Source organism: Cyprinodon tularosa, unplaced genomic scaffold (assembly GCF_016077235.1).
Source record: "Cyprinodon tularosa strain WSP-4 unplaced genomic scaffold, ASM1607723v1 ctg282, whole genome shotgun sequence".
Taxonomy (NCBI): domain Eukaryota; kingdom Metazoa; phylum Chordata; class Actinopteri; order Cyprinodontiformes; family Cyprinodontidae; genus Cyprinodon; species Cyprinodon tularosa.
Genome location: NW_024038988.1, coordinates 499,925 through 523,505, shown reverse-complemented (window position 1 = coordinate 523,505; position 23,581 = coordinate 499,925). Strand labels below are relative to the sequence as shown.

The 23,581-nt window shown below is 39.8% G+C and overlaps 1 protein-coding gene across 1 annotated transcript in view; it reads right to left on the bottom strand.

Moving 5' to 3' along the window:
• The window catches only part of blmh (bleomycin hydrolase), a 48,037-nt gene that overhangs the window by 18,451 nt on the left and 6,005 nt on the right, over positions 1-23,581 (bottom strand). Inside the window, exons 3-7 of the mRNA XM_038290514.1 lie at positions 23,191-23,300; positions 20,007-20,148; positions 19,492-19,580; positions 19,301-19,393; positions 70-225 (exon numbers count right to left, since the gene is read on the bottom strand). Of these exons, the coding sequence (XP_038146442.1) occupies positions 70-225; positions 19,301-19,393; positions 19,492-19,580; positions 20,007-20,148; positions 23,191-23,300 (590 nt within the window). The remainder of the gene's footprint in view (positions 1-69; positions 226-19,300; positions 19,394-19,491; positions 19,581-20,006; positions 20,149-23,190; positions 23,301-23,581) is intronic.

The window sequence follows — 23,581 nt, the reverse complement described above, 5'->3', positions numbered from 1 at the left end:
GTTTAGAGACTCAACAGCTTTAAAAGAATGTAGCTCAAGTTTTTGTGGTCTGTTTGATGTGGTGCGTACTTTGTCCTGAATGTTGTAAAGCGGTTTGACATGTTGCCTGTAGAACTCCTGGGGGCTGAGGGGTCCCAAGCGGTGGAAGTTCTTGTCCTTGTCCCGGTACTCCCAGCAGATGGTGTCTGGAGGGCTGCCTAGACAAACGCTGGCCACACGAAACACCTGCAGAGCGGTACAAACAGGAGCTCCCGTCACAAACTGTTCTAGACCCCAGGAAACGGTTACCTGACTGAGAATGTTGGAGCAGCAGCATGAAAATTCAGATTTCTTTGGCTTGTTTCACTTTATTCCTGAAGAAAAAAACTTAAACTCTATTTATTTTCGGCTGAGTACAGTGTTTGCACCTTTAGATGTCCTCCACCCCTCACACTCCCTCTCCTGTGTGTCTTCCTGCAGTGCAGAAGTTCAGACTGAGTTCCTGTGGGCTAAATCGAGCTGTTTGGACTGAGCCGCCTGTCAATCTGGCCCTTCCAACCTTGGATAAAGTTATCTCTGGAATTTCCCCTTTTTCTGGGCCTTTCCCTTCTCCGATAATCTGCTCAACCCTCTTAGAACTGAACATATGATTCTTTCGATGAAATAAAACAAAGAATGACGAAGGAAGAATAGATGAGGTGCAGAATGCTTCTTGTATTTGTTCGAGTTCCAACTCTTAAAAAGGTCATTCTTCCACAAACGGACGAAGAAGTTATGAGATTTAGCCCTGCTTTTCTGAAACACTTGTCTTTTTCGGCACGGCAAAGCGTGAAGTCTCAAACAAAACAGACAAAAACCAAAATACACAGACATAGTGAGTCAACAAAGGCCTCGGAGCGGCCTTCATCTCTGTTCCAAAGTGTTGTTTATACTGCCTTATGGGCCATATCGAAGCCAACATGTCCATCTTCCCGTCTGTCCCTTGACGTCCGCCTTCATTCCTCTCCGTCTTTCGTTACCAATATTTATTTTCTGGTAATGTTTGACCCTCAATAACTTAAAATCGATGTTTTCCCTCCACCACAGAACGCTACGTCATCATCAGCATTGCTAAAGCGTTCATACCCATAATTATACTTGCTGCAATTTATGGGGACTTTATGATAATAATAATATTTGAATAATAATAATGAACTTTATTGATCTCACACTGGAGAAATTTACCACTGCATTTAACCCATCCCGCTGAGGAAAAGTGAAATGCGGGTCTTGCTCAGAGAGTGCAGGCTACTGGGATCGAACCGGGTACTTGCAACCTTCTCAGCACAAGCGCACTGCTCTAACCACTAGACCAGAGGTCACGGATTAACGGGCCAGGGTTCAGATCCAGACCCAGCTTGATTTAAAACATTTATAAATTACTGCATGTTGTCCGACGTCAAGTGTCTAATTTCACTTGAGTCGCTTCTCCTGTTAATACGGTAAAGCCCTGGGGAGCGTCCGGCTCCAGGCTGCACGTGATCCAAATGAGCCAATGAGCTGTCAGTCTGGGTTGCTGCTGCTGCTACTTTTAGACACAGCAGGCAAACCTGTGGCAAGCCGGGCGATGGGAAAGAAGGAGAAGACGATGAGAAAGCAGAGAAAGTGTGGACTGCTGGAAGAACTGCGGTGAACAGGTGAAAGAAAAGTGAAATGGCGTGCTCAAAGATGACCCTGCACATTTAGAGGATGTTTGGCTCAACCTGCTGCTGTGAAGCAGGATTCTCCACCATGAACAGAATCAAAAATAAATCTGGATCCAGGCTCAGAATGAGCACCTTGATATGTGCTTGAGAATGGCTTAGTCTCCATTTAAACCCAGGTTTAAAGCCTTGCAGGGCAGCCTAAAGCCCACTGCCAACATTAAGACAGAAAAAAGAAAAAACAAACGGACAGTTCAGGTGGTTCATAAAATATGTAAATCATGAAATTGTCTATATACACCGAACTGAAAGATTGTTGTTCTCCACTTCAAAAACAATTTAGATTTTAAAATGGTAAAACGTTCCATTTTTTATATTTTCTATTTAAAAATTCAATGTATAACATGGATGCATCAAAAAACCTCATTTTATTTCAGCGTTAAATTCTAATTAAAGTAAGAGATTATGATTAAAAATAACTCCGGACCTTTACTGGTTGTTGATTTTCTTTATTTTTAATTAGCTACCCCTGCACTGGGCCATCACTCCCCACATAGTTTTATCTGGAAACAAAAACGCTTTGTGCATCCCTGTTTTTGCATTTGTGGTTTGTTTTATTTTTCTTTTTTATATGGTTTTAATCGTTTTAATTAATTAATTTTATCACATTTGTTTTATTCATTTATAGAATTTTACCTTGACCTGATATGTAAAGTCCTTTGTGGGAGCTGCTGTTGTTTTAAAAGCTTTATCAATAAAGTTGAGTGTGGAGCAGAAAGTTAAACAATTCTTCACAAAGAATTCTAGTTTACTTTAAGAGTTTTAATTGTTTGTACTCCTTTTTTTGTTGATTTTTAAATTTTATTTCAGTTTAATATGGGAAAAAAGTCAGAATTCTGACTTTTTTCTCAGAATTCTGACTTTAATCTCAGAATTCTGACAGATAACAAACATGTTAGCATCAAGCCATAGCCATGTCTGTTTTAGAGACTAGCTCTCTTGTTTTAATGACCTTCTGCTCCTCTATTAATGAGGGGACGCCTCGGGCACGTAAAAAGTTGCCTAATTCCGTCATTTTCCACCAATGTGTCACTGGCCACCTCAAACAACTCACATCTTTGTCAGTGAAGCTGAGTGCTCCCACATCTCTTCCTTCATGGTGCCCATCTACATTAAGATCCAAAATTCTGATTAAAAAAGTCAGAATTCTGAGATTAAACTCAGAATTCTGAGAATAAAGTCAGAATTCTGAGTTTAACTTCAGAATTCTGAGAAAAAAGTCAGAATTCTGAGATTAAAGTAAGAATTCTGATTAAAAAACGTCAGAATTCTGAGAAAAAAAAGTCAGAATTCTAAGAAAAAAAGTCAGAATTCTTAGAAAAAAGTCAGAATTCTTAGAAAAAAGTCAGAATTCCGAGATTAAGGTCAGAATTCTGAGAAAAAAGTCAGAATTCTAATTTTTTTCCTCCCATGTTAAACTGAAATAAAATTTAAAAATTCGTTAACCTTTTTTTTTTCAGTGGCCTTAATCCTCCTCCGTAACTTGGTCATCCACTAACAAGTCTACATAATATTTTGGCCTCTGAGCTTAACACCATCTTACCCTGACAAACCTCAGGAACTGGATCTGTGAGCACCGATCTTTGGCATTTTATTAAAGATTAGTTGTCACAGCATTCGAATTTAGGCTTCCTCCTGGGTCCGTCCTGTTTTTCTTGGTCTTAATTCTGCCTTTTGCTCATCCATGTTCTCTAATGAGCCTCAGATTCAGATTGATGTTAAACTAAATAAAGAGGAGCTATTTTTACTCTATTGGTATCCACTGATATTGGCTTTAAAACTAAATATCTGCCAATAAAATAACTGATATATGAGGCTGTGTTATTGTTTTGTGGAAAAGACGATTATACCTGTGCCAGCAGGTCGGACTCATCCAACCGAGACATGATCCCGTTACAGAAGAGATGCTGAAGTAAAATCGCACTTGGCTTTTAAAGGCATACTATGCAACATTTTTCAGTTAATTAATGTGTTCCATAACGTTTTGGATGATTAAATGAGTCATTTCAGGTCGAACAAAGGTTTTTGTCGGCCGCCCTGGTGGTCTGTTGGGGAAATTCCGTACCTGCAGTTGCAGGAGCCCTCGGCCCGCACCCACAGGCTCAGAAATCTCGTGCATCGCGAGAGTCGGTCTTGCTTTACGGCGAGAACTGCTACACGCCCCCAGTGAAAGGCATGCTCGTTGCTAGCGCAGTGGCGATATTTGTGCAGTTATCATGGCGGAACCAGCGAGAAAACAGCAAAAGCCCATGTTGGAGCAGGCAAGAAAGAGGAAAAGGGCTCTCTACCGCAGTAGACATGGTGATTCGTTGCGTTCGCCTGTCTGCTAAGCTCAAAACAACCGTGCCTGGCTTGACGGAGAAACCAGGAGAACAGCTGAGCATATTTATGACAGTGCACTTTTACTTTCGCCCTCCAGGGGGAGCCTCGCTGGAAAATCAACACCTGTTGCATAGTATACCTTTAAAGTTTCAGAAACAGGTATGAAAACTGCTATTGGCCGAACTACACAGGAAGAGAGGGAGAAAATCAATATATTGTCTTTAAGGAGGTCTGGGGAAAAAACATTATAGGACTAAAGACAAACACGAGCTACTTATTTAGGATTTTTATTGTAAGAATATAAATAAAGTAAGATTTTCATTTTACTTCTTGATAACAAACTACCTCGAGTACCTAGAGCACATTAAAGCACACTGTAGTGTCGATTAAGGGGTTGAGTGCTTTGGCATCAGCCTTGTGCCCACTCATCACACCTGGTCAGGTAAATAGAGGGGGTGTGAGTTTGAGGTCAGGCTGACAGAGAGAAACGGCAGAGAATAAAGAGCCGCGGTGACATGTGAGCAGGGCCGATGTTGGAACACCTGTCGCATCACTGAGTGACACAAAAATACAACAAGAGGAAGACGCAGAGGTGCTGATAACGCAACACAACAACTCGGTCCCGTTTTGTTTTCGGCATTAACAGAAACCCTTTTGTTTATTTTACATTATTTACGAAACAATGGAATCATAATCATCTGATATCAGACCATCGTTTTACACTTAGTCTGTGGGGATTAGTTATTTTGCAGCCCTTTGTTTTAAACCTCATCATCTTAACAAAAATCCACCCTGGGTCTGTCACAGCTAGTTTGCATGTCTAGCTGTAAACAATGACGGACTGACTGCACGCCACTGACGCCAACTGTGGCCAAAGGCTGATAAGATCTGTTTCCTGTGTTTACTGCTGGCTGACGCCCACCTTACATATTTAGATGCTGTGTGTGACCAAAACAAACAGGTCGTCTGAAGGTAAGAGTGAAACTTCTTATAAACAGCAGACCAACAATGAATGACACCATACAATCCCCCGCATACTTGCTGACACAGATAGAGCAATGGTGTAAAAACCCTGAAACCAAATGTGTCTTGCGGTACCATAATATTGAGAAAGACCAAACCTTTAACTTAGGTTCATATATTTTGACTTGGCAATAAAGAATAAGGAAATCCCATCTAAATAAGTTGTACTTTTTTGTAGAAGCTCTCTGTTCAGGTTTAAACATAGATTACATTTCAAAAGGTTGGGGCATTTAGAGAGAAGCCATCTGGCTGTTGCCCTGATGAAGCATTTCTGGGCTGATTTGGTCAGTTGGTCGGTTTTGGACGACCACTGACGATCCTATTTACCACATTGGTTACGATCTAATACTCCCTGATATTTCCAAGAATCCATGATGTCATATAATCCAAAAATGTTAAAAGTGGTTAATTAAGGTAAAAAGGGCTCACAGTAGCACAGTCCCTCCAATAAAACTTAAAATAGACGTTATCCTGACCTAACTATAGTTTTGCTGCTATAGACTTAGCCTGCTGGAGGACATGGGGGCTTTTATCTCCAATTCTGCAGAATTTTAGTTCTAACTCTACTTTATACTCTGCTTTTTAATGGCTGCGATTCCACCCTGGAGGGAAATACACCTTCAATCATAGATGATAGTCCTGTTTCTCTCCTAGACATACCTGTGGTTCAGCTTTTACAGGCTTCCTACAGCATAAGGAAAGTTAAATTCAAGACTTTTTAATGCCACTTGAAATAAAAATTTAAGACCAAATTCATGAGAAACACAAGAAAAACCCGCTTGCTACAACTTAACCCAAAGGTTTATTTTATCATAAACCACTGCACTAATGTTTCAAATTTTGAAAAGCTTCCCACACAGGAAGAAAGCTAAAAACACACAAATGACAGATATATTTTAACAATTATTTAACTGAATTCACAAATTTTGTTTTAGCAGGGAACAAAACAAATCAGTTTTAAAGCCACAACATAACCAGTGCTAAGTCTTTTTTTGCAGCTATTTTTCTTTGTATGGTTTTCTTAGTATGTTTGATTTGGTGATAAGTTGCAGAGACAAGGGTGGAACTAAACTGAGAAATACCGGCTGTTTCTCGGTAACTCCATTTTGAAGCTTTGTGTTTCGCGCTTCGCATGTGCGACTCCACTGCCTTATTTCGCATCGTTCTGAGCTTGAATGACTAAATCCACTGAGCCTCATGTATGTTCCCTGGTTTTATCCATGGAGAAAACTCTTGGCTGGAGACAATTTTCGTTACATTTACACTTGCTCATATTTTCCAGAAAAAAGTAAATGGTGCATCTCCCAAATGTCCCGGCTGCAACAACGCTTATATTGGTTCCGCTATCGGGACGGAACCAATAATGGCGAGTCGTTATTAAAAAAAACGAAAAATTGTCAATTTTAACGTTTTATTTAGATTACAAAAATAAATCTTAATAAAAATGATCCTATTTATGATTTTTTTTTTTATTAAGACCTACGAAAGACTTATTTAAGACATTTTAATACCAATTAAGGCCTTAGTTTTATTTTGAAGAATTCAATGCCTTTTAAGACTTTTTAAGGACCCGCGGGAACCCTGTAATAGTATGTGCTGCCTTTCATCCGTCTGACATGAAAACTGGCTCAGACCTCATCTGCCTAACTGTTTCATTCTTCCATTACCATTTCTAACATAGACAGGTTTTTATAGATCACTTCTTTTCTATGACTGCTTCTGTCTCTTTAAACCCCCATTAGGCCTCGGCAGATGGCTGCTCACTCTGAGCCTGGTTCTGGTTCTACTGGAAGTTTTTCCTGTTAACAAGGAGTCACCATATCAGACATTTTCTTCTTAACATCTTGAGTCATTCTAGACTAATCAAGCCAACAGGTGATCCTTTGCCGAGCTGTTAATAGCCTAATTAATCCACCCGGTTATTACCCTTAAAACTTATGAAATTTCTATGAAAGAAGTTGGCAAACTTTTATTGGTTTTATTGTTTTCTTGGAAAAAAAAACTGCAAAAAAGGATGACAATTAAACTGGTACTGACTGAAAAATAATTTGAGCTCTAGTTTGATTTTATTCTACCGTTATTAAATTAACTAATATGCTTCCTTTAAGGCTTTTTACACATCTGAACCAAGGGAGTCAATAAATGTTGCCTGAATGTTTGTATCCATAGATACAAACACAAAAGCAAAAAGCCTTCCTTTGGGGTTTCTTTGAGCAGAGACGATTTAAGCTTGTGACCGTCTGCGTTTCACTAAAATTAAATAATGAAACAAATTAGGAGAAAGGTCACATTCTTAAATCTGGGGCTATATATACAAAGCAAAAAGGAAGACAACCGCTTCATATTTTGATTAGGAGCCTATTGTGTATGTGGTGTAATAAAGCTTTATAGAAAAAAAGAAAAAGAGGTAATTTCTTGTTGTACATATGGCGGCCAGCAAACTTTAGCTTTAAAATGCATTCTCACCAAACTAAATGTCAAAATGAGGTAAACCACGCTCCTAATTGCTCCTTAGAAAAAAATGTATAACCATTGTCTAGAGGCCGGGCTTGTGAGTATAAGCAAATGACACCATGCAAACAGTTTGGATAAAATTGAAAGAGGTTTTGATTAAACTTCCATGTTTTGTAAACAGTCATCACATGTGTTCATGGTTAAAATCTGGCGATGGTGCGGAGAAAGTCGTAAAAAAAAGAAAGAAAAGAAAGTGAGCCGACGAGGCTGTGGTCTCCTGCAACCTGAAACAGCGACACATACGCAGCAACCCACCCACGTGGTGGACGGCTCGCCGCGCCGGGCCTCTGAGTAACAGAGGGGAGGCGCTCTCTGAGCCGACGGCCGTCTCAGGAATCGCACTTTGCATGTTCTGAGCCAAGATCAGGGATGCACATGGTGTGTCTGATTCCATGACGCAATGGAGCACCGAGAGGCTACGGCTGTGGCGTGAGGGATACCATCTGGGTATTTCTTTATGTGTGCGAAGCAGAGTGAAAACCAGTGATTGTTTTTTTTCTCCTCTATTTCACAGTATGTATGTGCAGACTCTTTGAAGTCAGACCGTCGGACAATCAGTCATCATCTGAGCCTCAGATACCATCATTTCTACACGGAGGTGTTGTCATACTTTAGTCCAATAGCCATCAGCTCAGGTTTTAAAATCGACGTCAATGACTTTGTTTGAACGCTCCCGACCAGCCGCAACAATAAGAATGGGTTCGTGACACGCAGATATATTCATTCAGATCTGGTCTTTTAAGTGGAAGCAGAGTTGCTGACCCCTATAGGCTGACACGGCGCTGTGCGTGGGGCCTGATTTGATGAAAACCAGGAACGCAATCAGAGACTCTGCAAAGGCCAGTTGGACATCATCACTTCCACACACATGAAAGTAGGTCTGACAAGGCGCTTTGATCCCGGGTTTAACGCATGCGAGCAAGCAGAGGTAAAACTAGTTTCCCCGACTTGCAGGAGAAAATTAAGAGCAACAGATCCGAGAACGCAAACAGAGCAGGTGCTGCTCAGCGATCAGGACTTGAGAGCATTAATCTTACAGTAGGAACCAGCAGTCTGTTTGTAAACCTAAATAAGAATCCAGTCATCATTGTGTTTTACTAAGAGACAAAAAGAAAATCTCCCTTCCCCTTTAAAACCTAGATTTTAAATTGCAGATTGGTTGAAATTCTGTAAAATGTTTATTAATTAAAACAAGCTGAGCTAATCTGAATCCAAAGCTGGATATTCCTGCTAGAAATCCCTGCAGGGTGTTTTATTTCAGTTCTTTCTTCAACCCCAGTTGAAAAAAAAAAGAATTTTGTTGAAGAGAATGGAAAAGAAAACGTTGAAGTTCACATTTAATCTCTTTTTCAGGGCTCTTCAGTTAACATTCTCATTATCCATCTCTTGGATTTGTCATCAATTTTCCTGCTGCAGCCACGTCCAGTGAGGTTAGCTACAGTCCATGAAGCTTTGATTTCTCAATAATAAGTCCAGCTGTAGTCAGAGGAACATCAAGCTGCTTGGAGATAGCCTTTACCTCTAAAACTCCTTACGTTCAGAGGTTTTAGGAGCAATTTTTGTCTGAAATTGCATCAGGGTTCCTACAGCATAAGGCAAGTTAAATTCAAGACTTTTTGAGACTTTTTAATGCCACTTGAAATAAAAATTTAAGACCAAAAAAACAAAAAACCCGCTTGGGAAAACTTAACCCAAAGGTTTATTTTAACATAAACCACAGCACTAATGTTTCAAATTGTGAAAAGCTTCCCATACAGGAAGAAAGCTAAAAACACACAAATGACAGATATATTTTAACAATTATTTAACTGAATTCACAAACTTTGTTTTGGCAGGAAACAAAACAAATCAGTTTTAAAGCCCCAACATAACCAGTGCTAAGTCTTTTTTGCAGCTATTTTTCTTTGTATGGTTTTCTTAGTATGTCTGATTTGGTGATAAGTGGAGGCGTTGCAGAGACAAGGGTGGAACTAAACTGTAATGCCCGGTAATGGCCCTCCAGAAACAGAAGAAGAACAACTTCTTCAACTATAAACAATCGAAATCTTCTCCACGCAGCATTTTAAATAATAACACCGAAGTACAGCAATAATAATCAAGCATAACTTTCTGAATGTGACGGACGCCGCCATTTTGATTTGCTTGATTCCCTCCTTCTTCATCTTCTTCTTCTTGTGTTTTATGGCGGTTGGCAAACTTTTGGTGCATTACCGCCACCAACTGCTTGATTTCCTCCTTCAATACTGGCAGTAATACCGCAGATCGTCACTAGGAGGCGAGGGACAGAGATAGCGTGATGTGTAAACGGTCGTCAGAACCGAGCTCGGCCTGGTTAACTGATCCGAGCTCGGACCGGTCTCTGCATGGATCGGTTCTTCAAGGGTAGTGTAAATGGGGCTATTTTGACCTCATACTAACAACAATTTGCCTTATATGCATATTAATTCATAAACCTTCTTCTAAAGAGCAGTTTATTACATTCTTTCAACCTTAAAGCAAACAAAGCTCTGGTTTTGGAAAAGCTTTAGGATCTGCAGAGATACAAAGTCAAATACTGGAAGCAGATCATTTAAAGTTCTTTTTATCATGACTACCAATAATTTTTCTCCATTATAGACAAGAACTACATCAATGAATAGACCTAAAACTACCGCGGGATCTGTGAGGAATATTGTGACCACAGAGGACTGCTTGGATACTATTTCTAGCAGTTATGCGCTTTAAATTAAATCTGCTTGCAAATAACCTGTTGCCACTGAGGAGCTGCTCCACCGTCCCTTAGATTCACATCTGATTTGGATCAGGAAGCTCAGAGAGGAGGATGAGAACGCCGCATGTCGTTCATATACTTACTAAAGTTTCTGATAAAAACATTGGCGCGTCATTATTGCTCATCACGCATCTCTCTGCATTCGGAATAAAGATTAAATTCTCCCTGTCGGTTTATATCCTATGTTGTAAGTTTCTCCTTTAGAAACATCTGAGCAAAATCTGGGCTCCGTTTGTGTCCAACCGGAGAGGATCCCGCATGGCCGGCCGTCAGCAGTGTAACAAAACTGACAGCAGGTGGACAAACACAAAAACAATCCTCCATCACTTCCCACGACACCGCGGAGGAGAGGAGCGCGAGGGGACCCGGCTTTTGCGCAACACATGCATCTGATCGGCGTATCTGTCTGCGTGGCGATGAGAGGGCATCCATGGGGGGGGGAGCAAACAACTGTTTAAACAAAGAAACAGTCAGCAACACAAAGCTACCTAACAGCCGACAACAAAAAGCTGTTTAACCAGGCCCACGGGAGATTGATTGACTGGCCTCCCCCCCCTTACCCACCCACACAGGAAGAGCCAATCAGGCGTTAAACCTGCGCTGTACACAGAACACACAAACCGAGGGGCACCTAACACGTGTTACGCTCGTGGAGCCTGTGTTTGTTTACACGCATCAACTGGGTCGCAGCGTAGCACTGAGCTGAGACAGATCGCCGACTGTTCCATAAACAAGATCCCTATCGCCTACAGTTGCAGGATCAGCGATGACGTTTGCATGTTAAGAGCCAAACCCCGGGGGGTTAAATGCAGAGAGTTTATTTCTCCAATGTGAGATTAATAACATTCAAGTATTAGTGGGTTCTATAACGGCGTCCTTATAGGTACAACAGAGGAGAGCTTAGTTTCAACTGAAAAAAAATGGATGTTAAGTTAGAAAGTTTTATTTAGAGTAGAACTGACTTATAATCTGTTTTTATTTTCTAGCAAATCCCAAACCTCCAACTCTGAATTAGACCTGCAGCCTCACAGATGCTTATTAAACACCTTTGCCTGTAACTGCTGTCACCTCAGACATTGCTCTGCTCAGCCATGCCCTGTTAGACAGCGCACTCTGCTGGTGAAACGGGAACCCATTTGTTTTACAACACAACCTTCCTCTAAGTTCTTCTTTAAACGTATCCATTAATGCAGAATCTAGATTTGCTTTGAACCTTCTACAAAAGGCTTTTGAATCGTAGCTATAAATATAAAATAACTAAGTAACAGCATAATAACAGATGCAAGTTTTAGAAGCTTTAGAAGTTTTCTCAAAGTAAAATGAAATTGAATTATTTCCACAGCAGAATGCTGGTGAAGATTCTCAGTCATTCAGGTCATAGTTTTTCCAAAAAAGTTAAAAAACAATCTGACGGATTTTGATCCACTCTATAAAGCCTCGAACTCAACGCTATTTCTGACATTTTGAATTGAAAAAGCTTCCTGGATGGGAAGCGAAACGTCTTCAAACTTGGAAACCAAGTCCAGTGGATTGTTTTTTTTTTATCTATTTTGTAATCCAAAACAGAATGTATTTAAAAACTAAAGAGTTTTAATATTTGCTATTCTATTTCCGTTCATTAGCTTAGATACTATGTGCCTTGTTATACATAATTTCCACAGATATTAACAATCAGAAAATCAATGTTTCCTCTTTAATGCAAGAGTTGTACGTTTCTCTATAGCAGAACTCACAGATTAGCGGACCACGGTCCGGATCCACGTGCTATCTAATCTGGACCCAACCTGATTTTAAACATTTATAAATTACCGCATGTAAATTACGACAGTGTCTAATCTCACTTGCGCCGCTTCTCCTGTTAATATGGTAAAGCCGTCTGGAGCATGCAGGGCCAGGCTACAGGTGCACTGGAAAAAAAATCGAAATCTAGATAAGTCTTTTTTTCTTAAAATAAGTGGATTCGTTCTTGGATTGAGGAGGTAAAAGAGACATTTTGGCAATGGAACAAGACAATTTACACTTCAAATAAGAAAACACAATCGCATTGTCCTATTTCAAGTGCATGTTATCCAATTATCTTATTTTAAGAGTAAAAATACTAATTCCGTTGGCAAACTATCTCATTTACCTACTCAAATTAAGGGTAAATACACTTAATTTAAGAAATTTTTACTTATTTCTAGATCATTTTTGCAGTGTGATCCAAATGAGCCAATGAGCTGTCAGTCTGGGTTGCTGCTGCTGCTACTTTTAGACACAGCAGGCAAACCTGTGGCAAGCCGGGTGATGGGAAAGAAGGAGAAGACGATGAGAAAAAGAGAGCAGAGAAAGTGTGGACTGCTGGAAGAACTGCGGTGAACTGGTGAAAGAAAAGTGAAATGGCGTGCTCAAAGATGACCCTGCACATTTAGAGGATGTTTGGCTCAACCTGCTGCTGTGAAGCAGGATTCTCCACCATGAACAGAATCAACAATAAATCTGGATCCAGGCTCAGAATGAGCACCTTGATCTGTGCTTGAGAATGGCTTAGTCTCCGGTTAAACCCAGGTTTAAAGCCTTGACGGGCAGCCTAAAGTGTTTTATTAAAAAAAAAAGTGAGTCAGGAAATTGTCTATATAACAAAATAGAAAGATTGTTGTTCTCTACTTCAAAAACTATTTAGATTTTAAAGATTCAATATGTAACATGGATGCATAAACACCTAATTTATTTCAGTGTTAAATTCTGTTTAAAGTAACAGGTTAGAATTAAAAATAACTCTGGACCTTTACTGGTTGTTGATTTTCTTTATTTGGACCCAAATGATTTTTACCCCTGCTCTATATTCCAAAACCTGAAAAACACAAATTAAACCTTGGTTCTTTAGCCATATATGAGGATCATAGAGACTGAAGGCGGAGCTTATTAAATGGATGTCTTGAATACAGTTTTTATTTCCATATTGTGTTGTTATTTTTCTGTCATAATCTAAAGAGTTTTGTATATTTCAGAACAAATGCAGGTTTGAATGGTGAGTGCATGATTGAATGCCAGTGTGCAGAAGTTCATGTCTGCAATGTTAAGTTTGTTTGTAAGTTTATTGTACCTTAAAAGAGAAAAATTCAATAAAATATATTTAGATATTTAAGAATAATACTGAGTGGTCTTTTATAAACAGGTAATGTGACATATGCAGCTCTAAACAATTTTTATTCAGCTGCACTGAGGGCAAAATGGCTCTTTGGATTTGAAAGGTTGCAGATCCCTGATCTAGAAGCTTCTAAAAGCTTCCCCTTCTCTCCACACAATGTGGTAAACAATTGACCACTATAGTGACATAACTCAGAGTCCTTCACACGTCAGCCCTTCATAGTGATACTTGAACTTTGAGCAGGAATTTTAAAGCTAGTAAAACTGCTGTTTCACTAAATGTGGGGTAGAAAAGCTCGACACTGTATTGAGCAACATGGACGTCATGCTTTGCGGCCGGTCTCTGTGTTCCCTGAGAGAAGCAGGTCTTTAGGACCAAAACATTCTGACTTCTCTCTAACGCTCAAAGGATCACATTCCCACATGGACACAATTATTACCTCTGCTTCCTTTTGCTAAACCAGAGCTACGCTTGGGGAGCAAACAGCTGGAGCAGAGCAGTCATGTGACTTTTAAGAGTAAAACGCCAAAAAAAAAAAAAAAGATTGTTGTTCATTGAAGCAGCATGTGTTTATATTTAGCAGTTTTTATTATTCATAAGTGACTGAAAAATATGTAAGAGAAATCATAGAAGTCTAGAGGTCAAACCTCAATAACAGAGAACTTGTTTTAAATTCCAAAAAAAGTTAAAAACAGTCCAGTGGACTTTGTTTCCAAGTTTGAAGACGTTTCGCTTCCCATCCAGGAAGCTTTTTCAATTCAACATGTCAGAATTAGCGTTGAATTTGAGGCTTTACAAAGTGGACCAAAAACAAAAGCCTTGTTTTGGCTTAGAAAACATGCAAATACTGTATTTTCGCGACTATAAGGCGCATATAAACGTCTTTTTTCCCTCAAAATGTGCGGCGCGCCCTATAGGGCGCTGTGCCCTATGTGTGTTGTTACTGCGGACGTTGTTGAGACCGCCATGAGAACGTTAAAGGGGGAAGTGTGGGCGTGGATTGTCTATAAAAGAAAAGGTATGTGCTTTTATAGACAATCCACTGTGATTTTTAAGCGAAAGACTTTGCCTAAAGAGACTTTTCCAGCTGGAGTCGTTATTAAGGGAAATGAAAAGGCCTGGGTGGATGAGGAGATGATGAAAGCGTGGCTGAGGGAGGTGTATGTAAGGAGACCAGGTGGTTTTTTCCACTCATCACCATCGCTGTTAATCTGTGACTCCATGCGTGCCCATCTCACAACCGATGTGAAAAAAAAGGTGAATCAAATGAACGCTGTGCTCGCCGTTATCCCGGGAGGTCTGACAAAGGAACTTCAACCGCTCCACATCGGTGTGAAGCGGCCGTTCAAAGTAAGGCTGCGAGCGGCGTGGGAGCGATGGATGACCGACGGAGAGCACAGTTTCACAAAAAGTGGAAGGCAGCGCCGGGCAAATTACGCCACAGTTTGCGGATGGATTGTTGATGCTTGGACTAACGTGTCTGCTTGCTCTGTTGTTCCAGCTTTCGCAAAAGCCGGCATCATTTCCGGGGAGCCGTACGGCACAGAAAGTGACTGACAGCGAAGAAGGGGAAATTGGCATGTCTGATTTAGCACAGCTGTTTAATTCAGAAACAGAGGATGATGACTTTGAAGGGTTTGATTAATACTTTGTAATAAATACATGAATAAAGCACAGTCATCCTCAGTTTTGCTCCCGCTCTATTTTTAAATACGCAGTAGAGCTATTTAAACGTAGTAGAGGATATGTAACAGTATATAAAAAACGCGCCCTATAATCCGGTGCACCTTATGTGTGTGTTAAATACAGAAATGGCACACATAACTGAGACTGCGCCTTTTAGTACGGTGCGCCTTATGGTCGTGAAAATACGGAAAGGTATGGGGCATTGCAGGCTAAAAAAAGAAGCTAAACCACCCCCATTCCAAAGGGGTGGACCCCTTCATCTGTCTCAATTTGCTTGTCATTAAAACAAAACCGAAGCTTTGTTGGGCGGCTGTATAAAGCCTTGAACTCAACTTACTATTTCTAACTTTTTGAATCGAACAAGCTTCCTTGATGGGAAGCAAAATGTCTTCAAACTTGGAAACATTTTACAGTGTTTTTCTTCCCTGTATTGGGTTTGGCTGATAGGTGCATGCATTCGCAGATTCCTCACTGCATTTAGCAGCCCTGTCTTGGGGTTGCATGGTGCGCATGCACTGATGCACCCCCATTGATTTTCCATCGTTAATGTTATGTTTGATTTCAGACATCTTAGCTCTAGGAAGGGATATACCAATATTTTCTTTTTGTGACATCAGACTGATCTGAATATTAATATGCAATTTATTAAAATGCAATATTAGCTTCAATCAAACTAAATCTGCAACCTGCAGCCTCTGAGCCCCTTATCTAGATTTAGATAAATGTTCAGATACTAGAACTAAAACCAATTTATTCACAAGCTAAATTTAAATGAGTGCTTGTCTGTTTGGATCTTCCTCTTTTTCTTCTAAAGAGTCTGGATGACTGGTTTCCCTGCGGAGCATCAGCTTTCACTCACCCCTCTACTTATTGTTTCCTTAGCGTAGCGGCTGCAGCGTAAGAGCCCCATGACTGAGGAGCAGCGAGCCAAATGAATGCTACAAAAACAGAGATGGATTTGGTTTCAAAGCCGAATGTAAGTGGGAGAACTCTGGATTCAACCCAATGGAAAATATGATATTGTTTATTGGGTTAATTTCTCAGACAATTTATCATCCAGTAAAATGTGTTATCATGACAGGCCTATGAACTGCCTTTATGAACTCATACCATCCATTTCTCCCATCATGAAATCCACTCTGGTTACTGAAATGCATGTTTAATATTCCTGCTTTGGTTTGTTTAAAATGTTTAAAATCTGGCATTTCTTCCTCTGCTCAAACTCTCTATTAAGCCAAGAAAACGCTTCCATTTTAATTCAGGTCTCCTTCCGTAAATGTGAGCAAATAATCTACATCGCCAGAAAATGCAGTCTAGTCGTCGTTCACAAAGACACATATGTGATTTATACATACACAGAACAAGATTCACCAAAGTATTTCTGGTCCATAAACAATTATAAATTAACTAACAAAGTACAGAGGACTTTAAACTTAACTGTGTTTGTGTGTGGATTTTTGAAACTCGTCTGACGTGCCTCGATACACAAATGCATTTTTTTATGCAGGGAATGCCAAAAGCTCCCTTGTCACAAGAAATCACAAGAAGGTAAGCCATATAGAATGACCCCCAGATCCCACATCCTCCATCCTGTGCATGTATGAATCACATATGTGTATTTGTGAAAATTGAGACTAACTCCATATCAACCAGACATTTGTTAGACAAAACATTTGCGAACGTGACTAAACTGGACTCCTCAGAAAAAGGAGTAAAACATAAAAAACAAATCAAACTAGATCATAAGAATGTGAACAGGGATAGGCCATTTCTCAATATGTGTTCTCATATGCTCGTGTCCTCGTGAAACGTCATCAGCCTCAGCCCTAGTACTGTTCTAATTCACAAGAACAGCAGACTGAGAACGGATGTCGTTCTAGCCCCTCCCTCTTTACCCAGCATGCATCAGAGCAGACTTGTCCGTTCTTGAGATTTACAGCTGTCCCAGCATGCATTGCGGCAGCAGCAGCTTTCAATGGAGCGCTCGCAGAGCTCAGAGTATGAAGTTTAAAGTACTTTTTTCTGTTGCTGTTATTCAATAAAAGCATGTTTTAAGATCATTTGAGGTGAGAATATTATACTTTTAAGCATCACTATATGGCCCATTTATTGATTTAGTGCATATTGAAAAAGAAAATATTCCGAAATTGAGAGGACCGCGGCAACTAGCAGACCTCCGAGGCTAACAGCAGCCAGGGCTAATGTAAGCCCGTCTGCAGCAGCACTCTGTCTGCACCGCTGGCTCTGATTGCGAGTTTTTTGTTTTATTTGGTAAAATGTTCATTTGATTTGTGTTTATCGGTCTGTTCATTATTATTTCCCCACTAAATGAAAAAAATAAGAATTTATTATTATCTAGAGACGATTAAGAACAGGAGGTGAAATGCAGCTCTAGACGAGCCGAGAATGTGGTGATGTCATCAGTATGCTTATGTTCCAATTGGCCCAGATTTACAGTGTGGGAAATAAGTATTTGACCCCTTGCTGATTAACATGCTGTTTGTCCAGGGGTTCAAATACTTGTTTTTCCTCATCAGATGGTTATCAATTTTAATAAATTCATATGATGTGAATTTCTGGAATTTTCTTTGGGATTCTGTCTTTCACTGTTAGAACGTACATATGATTAAAATTGTAGATTGTTGCATTCTTTCTAAGTGGGCAAACCTGCAAAAGCAGTAAGGGGACAAATACTTATTTCCCGCACTGTATGCTGCGTGCTCCCGTTCTTCCAGAGTCCAGACTTTACTGTGTTCTCGTCAAGAACATACTTGGCGAGGACACGAGTCCATACTCGCGTTCTTGTGAATTGAGAAACAGCTATAGTTTAAATATCTAGAGAGCGAACCAGATAAAAACGGTCCCAGCAGATTTCCGTCTGACGTCTAAAATCAACTAAAACTCATTCTGATATTCCTTTCAGAACCAACGCAGATTAGAACAAGAAATCACCGTTAGTTCTCATCGTGAACTAACGATGAGAAAATCTGAATAAACTTGTAATTTCGACCCAAACAATGATATCTCAAATGCATCTGGAGATCTGGGAGGCTTCTTGCTGTCTGCTGACATTCAAATAATGGAGGTCTATGGCGCCCGAGGCAGAAAGGTCCATAAAAGTCCACAAAAAACGTGTCAATATTCCTCCATACTGCTCGTCCAATGTATTCCAAGTGTCCTGAGTGGGTAGCATCCAGAATTTACTCGAAACAAAGTCATTTAGAATGTTTTTAGAGCATAAACAGTAGTGCATAGGATTTCCTAAAAGCGCGTTTACGAGTCTACGGAAGCCGGCAGACCAAACCAGATGAAAGTGCGCATTCAGCTCGGCAAAGAACTCATGCTCTTCCTCAACACTGAAGTCCTCAAACATTTTTCTTTCGTTGTTTCTTTCTTTGCACAGGTAAACAGCACATTTCTTCTTCTACGCTTGCATTATCGGCAGAGCAGACGCTGAATGCGCACTTTCATCTGGTTTGGTCTGCCGGCTTCCGTAGCGTCGTGAACTCGCAGGCGCGCGCTTTCAGGAAATCCTATACACTACTGTTTATGCTCTAAAAACATTCTAAATGACTTCGTTTCAAGTAAATTATGGACGCTACCCACTCAGGACACTTGGAATACATTGGACGAGCAGTATGGAGGAATATTGACACGTTTTTTGTGGACTTTTATGGACCTTTCTGCCTCGGGCGCCATAGACCTCCATTATTTGAATGTCAGCAGACAGCAAGAAGCCTCCCAGATCTCCAGATGCATTTGAGATATCAAAAAAGTACTCCAGAGTGTTGTTCAGCATGGGGGTGAGTAGAAAATGGAGGCTAATCATGTTTTGGGTGTACTATTCCTTTAAGATGAACAAATGTTCATATAAATCTCAGTTTTTTTCTTTATAAATATGGTTTAACAATGTATCAGAAACGCTGTGTAAAACACAAATCAGCAGCAGAAAACAGACACACAGCTTCAATGATTTGTTTCTGTTAAACATTAAGGTAGGAGTGTTTTGCGATGCAGGCTGATCTGCAACCACATGGAGTCTGTACTTCCCCAGACAGACAAACCCCAATTCCTCATTTCCTTATGAACCGATCAGCATGAAGAGGAAACAAAAAAAACAAGAGAGAGCCTCACCTCTTCTATCATGGTGTCGATAGCCTCAGACAGTTCGGTCTTCGTAGCGTCGCTGGCCACCATGTTCCTCAGTCTCAAACAGTATTCCCTCAGCTGAAGCAAAGCACAGCCGTCTTATTGAAGTGGAAACTTACTGGAAGGTTCCATCATCTGATTCCAACAGAAAACCGAGTGAAACGTGCAAATCCCACCTTATGGTTGAGGATGTCGTTCATTCTGCGCGAGGCCTCTGAGCTGTGGGACTCTGGGAAGCACTTCTTTGGAATGACGCCGTACTTCTCTGAACACAACAAACCGGTACAGAATCAGCATCGGGTCAGAGACAGATTATAGTTTTAGAAATAGACCGTGCATCAGACAGACGATACTTTTAGCTGATATTAGTGTTTTAATTCCTTGTATTGGTCTGTATGTGCATCCGTTAACCGATTCAACAGTGCATTCAGCAGCAATGCATTAACATCATGGGAAGCCCATGAATGACGGCTCCCTCAATCTGCTACCAATTGCTAGTATTTTGGTTTGATTTTCTTTGTTTAAACTGAGACTGTTAAAAACATGTTTTATCATTTAAATGGAGGAATAAAAAGCAATAAGAGTTGCAAGAATCGGACCAAGAAATATCAGCAGCAAACATGAAGGATCAGTTAGACTGGTATCGTTAATCTCTAATGCGTTCTTATTAATGTGTTCATTTATGTCTGACCAATGAGATTGACCAGCATGTCCCATTGTCCTCCATCATTGGTCGGGTTGGAGAGAAGAAACTGGACCAGGCGCCCGTCTACCGGCTCCTTCCTCTGTGCCGTCTCCACACACGCATGGAGGAAGTAGTAGCAACGCTCAATCTGCAACAAAGAAATAAAAAATATGTTTATCCATTTATTAAAGCTTCCAGACTCAGTGATGGTGACAAAAATTATTATTATTATTATTTTTTTTTTACTGATTAACGCTAAATTTATAAAAAAAACGTGAACGTATTCATTTTAGGTATAAATAATGATCCATTGATCATTCCTTGCTGACCGGACTTTTCCTTTAAAGGCGACATACAAACATTTGATAAACTCATTAAAGTAATCTAAATAGTAGGGATGCACGATATTGGGATTTTGGCCGATATCCGATATGCCGATATTTTAAAACTCATGTAGCCGATAACCGATATCGATACCGATGTTAAAGCTGGACAAAAATAAGTAGTCATTGAAAATAGCAGTTTTGTTATCCATTTCTGACACTGAAAAATAATATACTCAAATATATTTTCATATGCTGATATCAAATTGATTTTTAAAAACGCGGTATCGATCTATTTTACTTTCAAAATTTCGTGAAATTTCTTCATTCTGTTAAAAACTCGTGATATTTTGCAAATTCTTGTGAGATTTTGTCAGTAAAATAGATCGATACCGCGTCAATATATCAACATATAAAAATATGGCAAAATTTCGTGAATTTTCGGGGGATTTTGTAGCATAACGATGACATATAGCAATATTTCATTAGTAAAAGAGATTGATATGGTGTTTTTAAATGGCAATATATCAGCATATGAAGATATTGTGATATTTTAATGTATCAATATTTTTTCCCTCGTCTTTAGAAGTTTTTAAGTCTGTAAAAAAGAAGTTTTTGAGGAAGTAGTATTTATTTTTTATTTTTTAGACTTTAGAAACTCAGAAGCTGATCAAATATTGGGTTAAATATCGGTGGGGTGGCCGATGTCCGATATTCAGTTTTAAGGACGATACCGATAGGGGGCCGATTATATCGTGCATCCCTACTAAATAGCCTCCATTTAGCTGTGCTGCACAGCAAAGCTACTCCAAATTCTCTACCGTGCTTAATGGTTGTATGATTAAAGAAAAGTGGAGACAAATACGCAAAACATTGGGAATGTGATAGAAAATGTCATGCTAACAATAAGCACAGGAGACAGGAAAGGCTTTTGTGCATTAATGCACTTCATGAAGCAAACATTCCTCTGAGAGAAACCAAACCACCCGCTTAAAGGCGCTGTTAAAAGTATATTTGCCAGCACTGTTTGCTGAATTACACAAAAGAGAGTTTCATCGCAGTTAGCATCCATGACAGTGTGTTGGAGCGACAAAATTAAATTAAAAAATCAGAAATGTTCACTTGTTTAGTTATTTTTTTATTTTATTCAGTAACCTAATAGGTTGCTTTTTTGTTATCTTCTGTCTAGTTCAATATTGTGCAAGAAAGTTTTTTTGTTTATTTAGTGAGTTTTTAATACAGCTGGTACAATAAATTGGTAAAATGCAATGATGTACCATTTATTCCTTTAGCATATTGTTAAAAAAAGAAACATACTAAGCCACTCATGTTAACTCAGATTGTAAGTAATAAAAATTTATTAATTGTTACTTGATTGGTAAGATCAATCAAATTTAAGTTCATTTATTGACAAAAAAGCACTTGGAGACACAGACCTCCGCCAAGCAGCAACTTTTGCCCCATATTGTGACTTAAACCTATAGATAAAATGCACACATGATTTGGATCATTACCACATTTAAATGAATCGTTCGCTGCCATGATGTACTGCACTGGTAAAAATATGTCAGTAAAAATCAGTTCATAAGTTGACTCTGCAAACAAAACCAACTACGTTACCTTTCTTTGTGTTTTTGTCTGTAGTAATGCTGAAGCTGTCAAAAGTTACTGCTGCCACCCTCTGGTTTAGTGGGGAACTGCCTGTTCTGACAAACTATCCCTTTACAATGTTAGAGCATCTTTACAAAAAAAATAAAAGAAAAAATCCAGTATCCAGATCATAATCTGTATCAGTACCAACATTTTATGGATTTTTTTTTCCTTTGGCATGAGGGACACCTCTGATTAAAAAAAACAAAACGTTAAACTCTCCTACACACAGAAAAACAAACACACAAACTCTCCTAAAGACATAAGCCCCATTTACACTACCTTTTTGAAACTGTGCTGCGATTGGTCCAAGCACATTAATCGAGATAACTGTTGAGTGTAAATGGCATGCAAAACTGAACCGGACTGCGCCCGACACAACCGACCCACACTAACATGGAACTAGCTCATCAGTCGGGTTTGGCGCTGTTAAATTCTAGCTAAGTTTTCAGATAAGAAAGAGCAAATGAGAAGACCACGTCATCTCCTTACAGCCATCCTCCTTAATCATGAAATTTCAGACATAAAAATACTAGTTTCCCTACGTGCCACATGGTTCCCAGTGAGGATTCTGCTTAGCAGTGTGATGAACCTCAACTCCTGTCGTTTCCTGCATATTGTTTGTCGTATCCACTTCCCAAATGCCGACTCTGTCAAGTAAATTCACCAAAGGCTGCCTTCTTCGCCTGACTGTCCACAAACTTCCTGAATGTTACAGACGCCGCCATGTTGATTTGCTTGTTTACCTCTAGAGGGCAGTAGTACTATAGATTGACACTAGGAGAACGGGACCCGTGCTAGCGTGGTGTAGGACGTAAGGAACCGAGTTCGGCACGATTAACCGATCCAAGCTTGGCACGGGGCTTCAGTCTCCTCGGCAAAAGTAAGAAATATCATGAAATATAGTCTTTGTCTGCTCATTGACCCCCCCACACCTCTCACCGCCCCCACAGAGAGGGAGTCACAGTGAGATTTACAGCCCATATGCTCCAAACAGCTGGATTCACATTACATACATCTGTAACAGTAGTTTGGATTAGTCATTATGGTATCTATGATGGTAGTTCCAGATAGTTAAACTAGCTTATTAGATGTTACAACAGTTTGCTATACAGGCAGATGGTTTCTGGGGAAAAAAAACCCAAAAGCAATGTGAAAAATCTGCATTTACACCCTAAGTAGCAGTAATAATAATGAGATGTTATTGTGTACATTACCTTGTCCCAGAAAAAGAGGTAGGACTGACTAAACTCAAACTCCTCTACATTAAACTTCTTCATGAAGGGAAGTCGCATGACGTTGAGGCACGAGAAGATCCAACATCTCCCTGTTATTAAAAGACAACAGTAAAGCAGTTAGTGCGGACCTGACAGGAATCTGCTAGAACAGACCACGGGCTGCTGCTCATGTTGCCTCAGCGCTCAGGTCATCTGAACAGCAACAGTCTCTTGTCCTAATCTATCTGTGAACCATTGGGGTGACCCGTCGGATGCATTCGCAATGGTTAGCTCCGTTATTTTTTATTTTTTCCAGTGTTATATTGTCATTACGCTGTCACAAGTATAGAGCAACTAAATTAACTTGCTGCATTTAACCCAAAACCTTGGG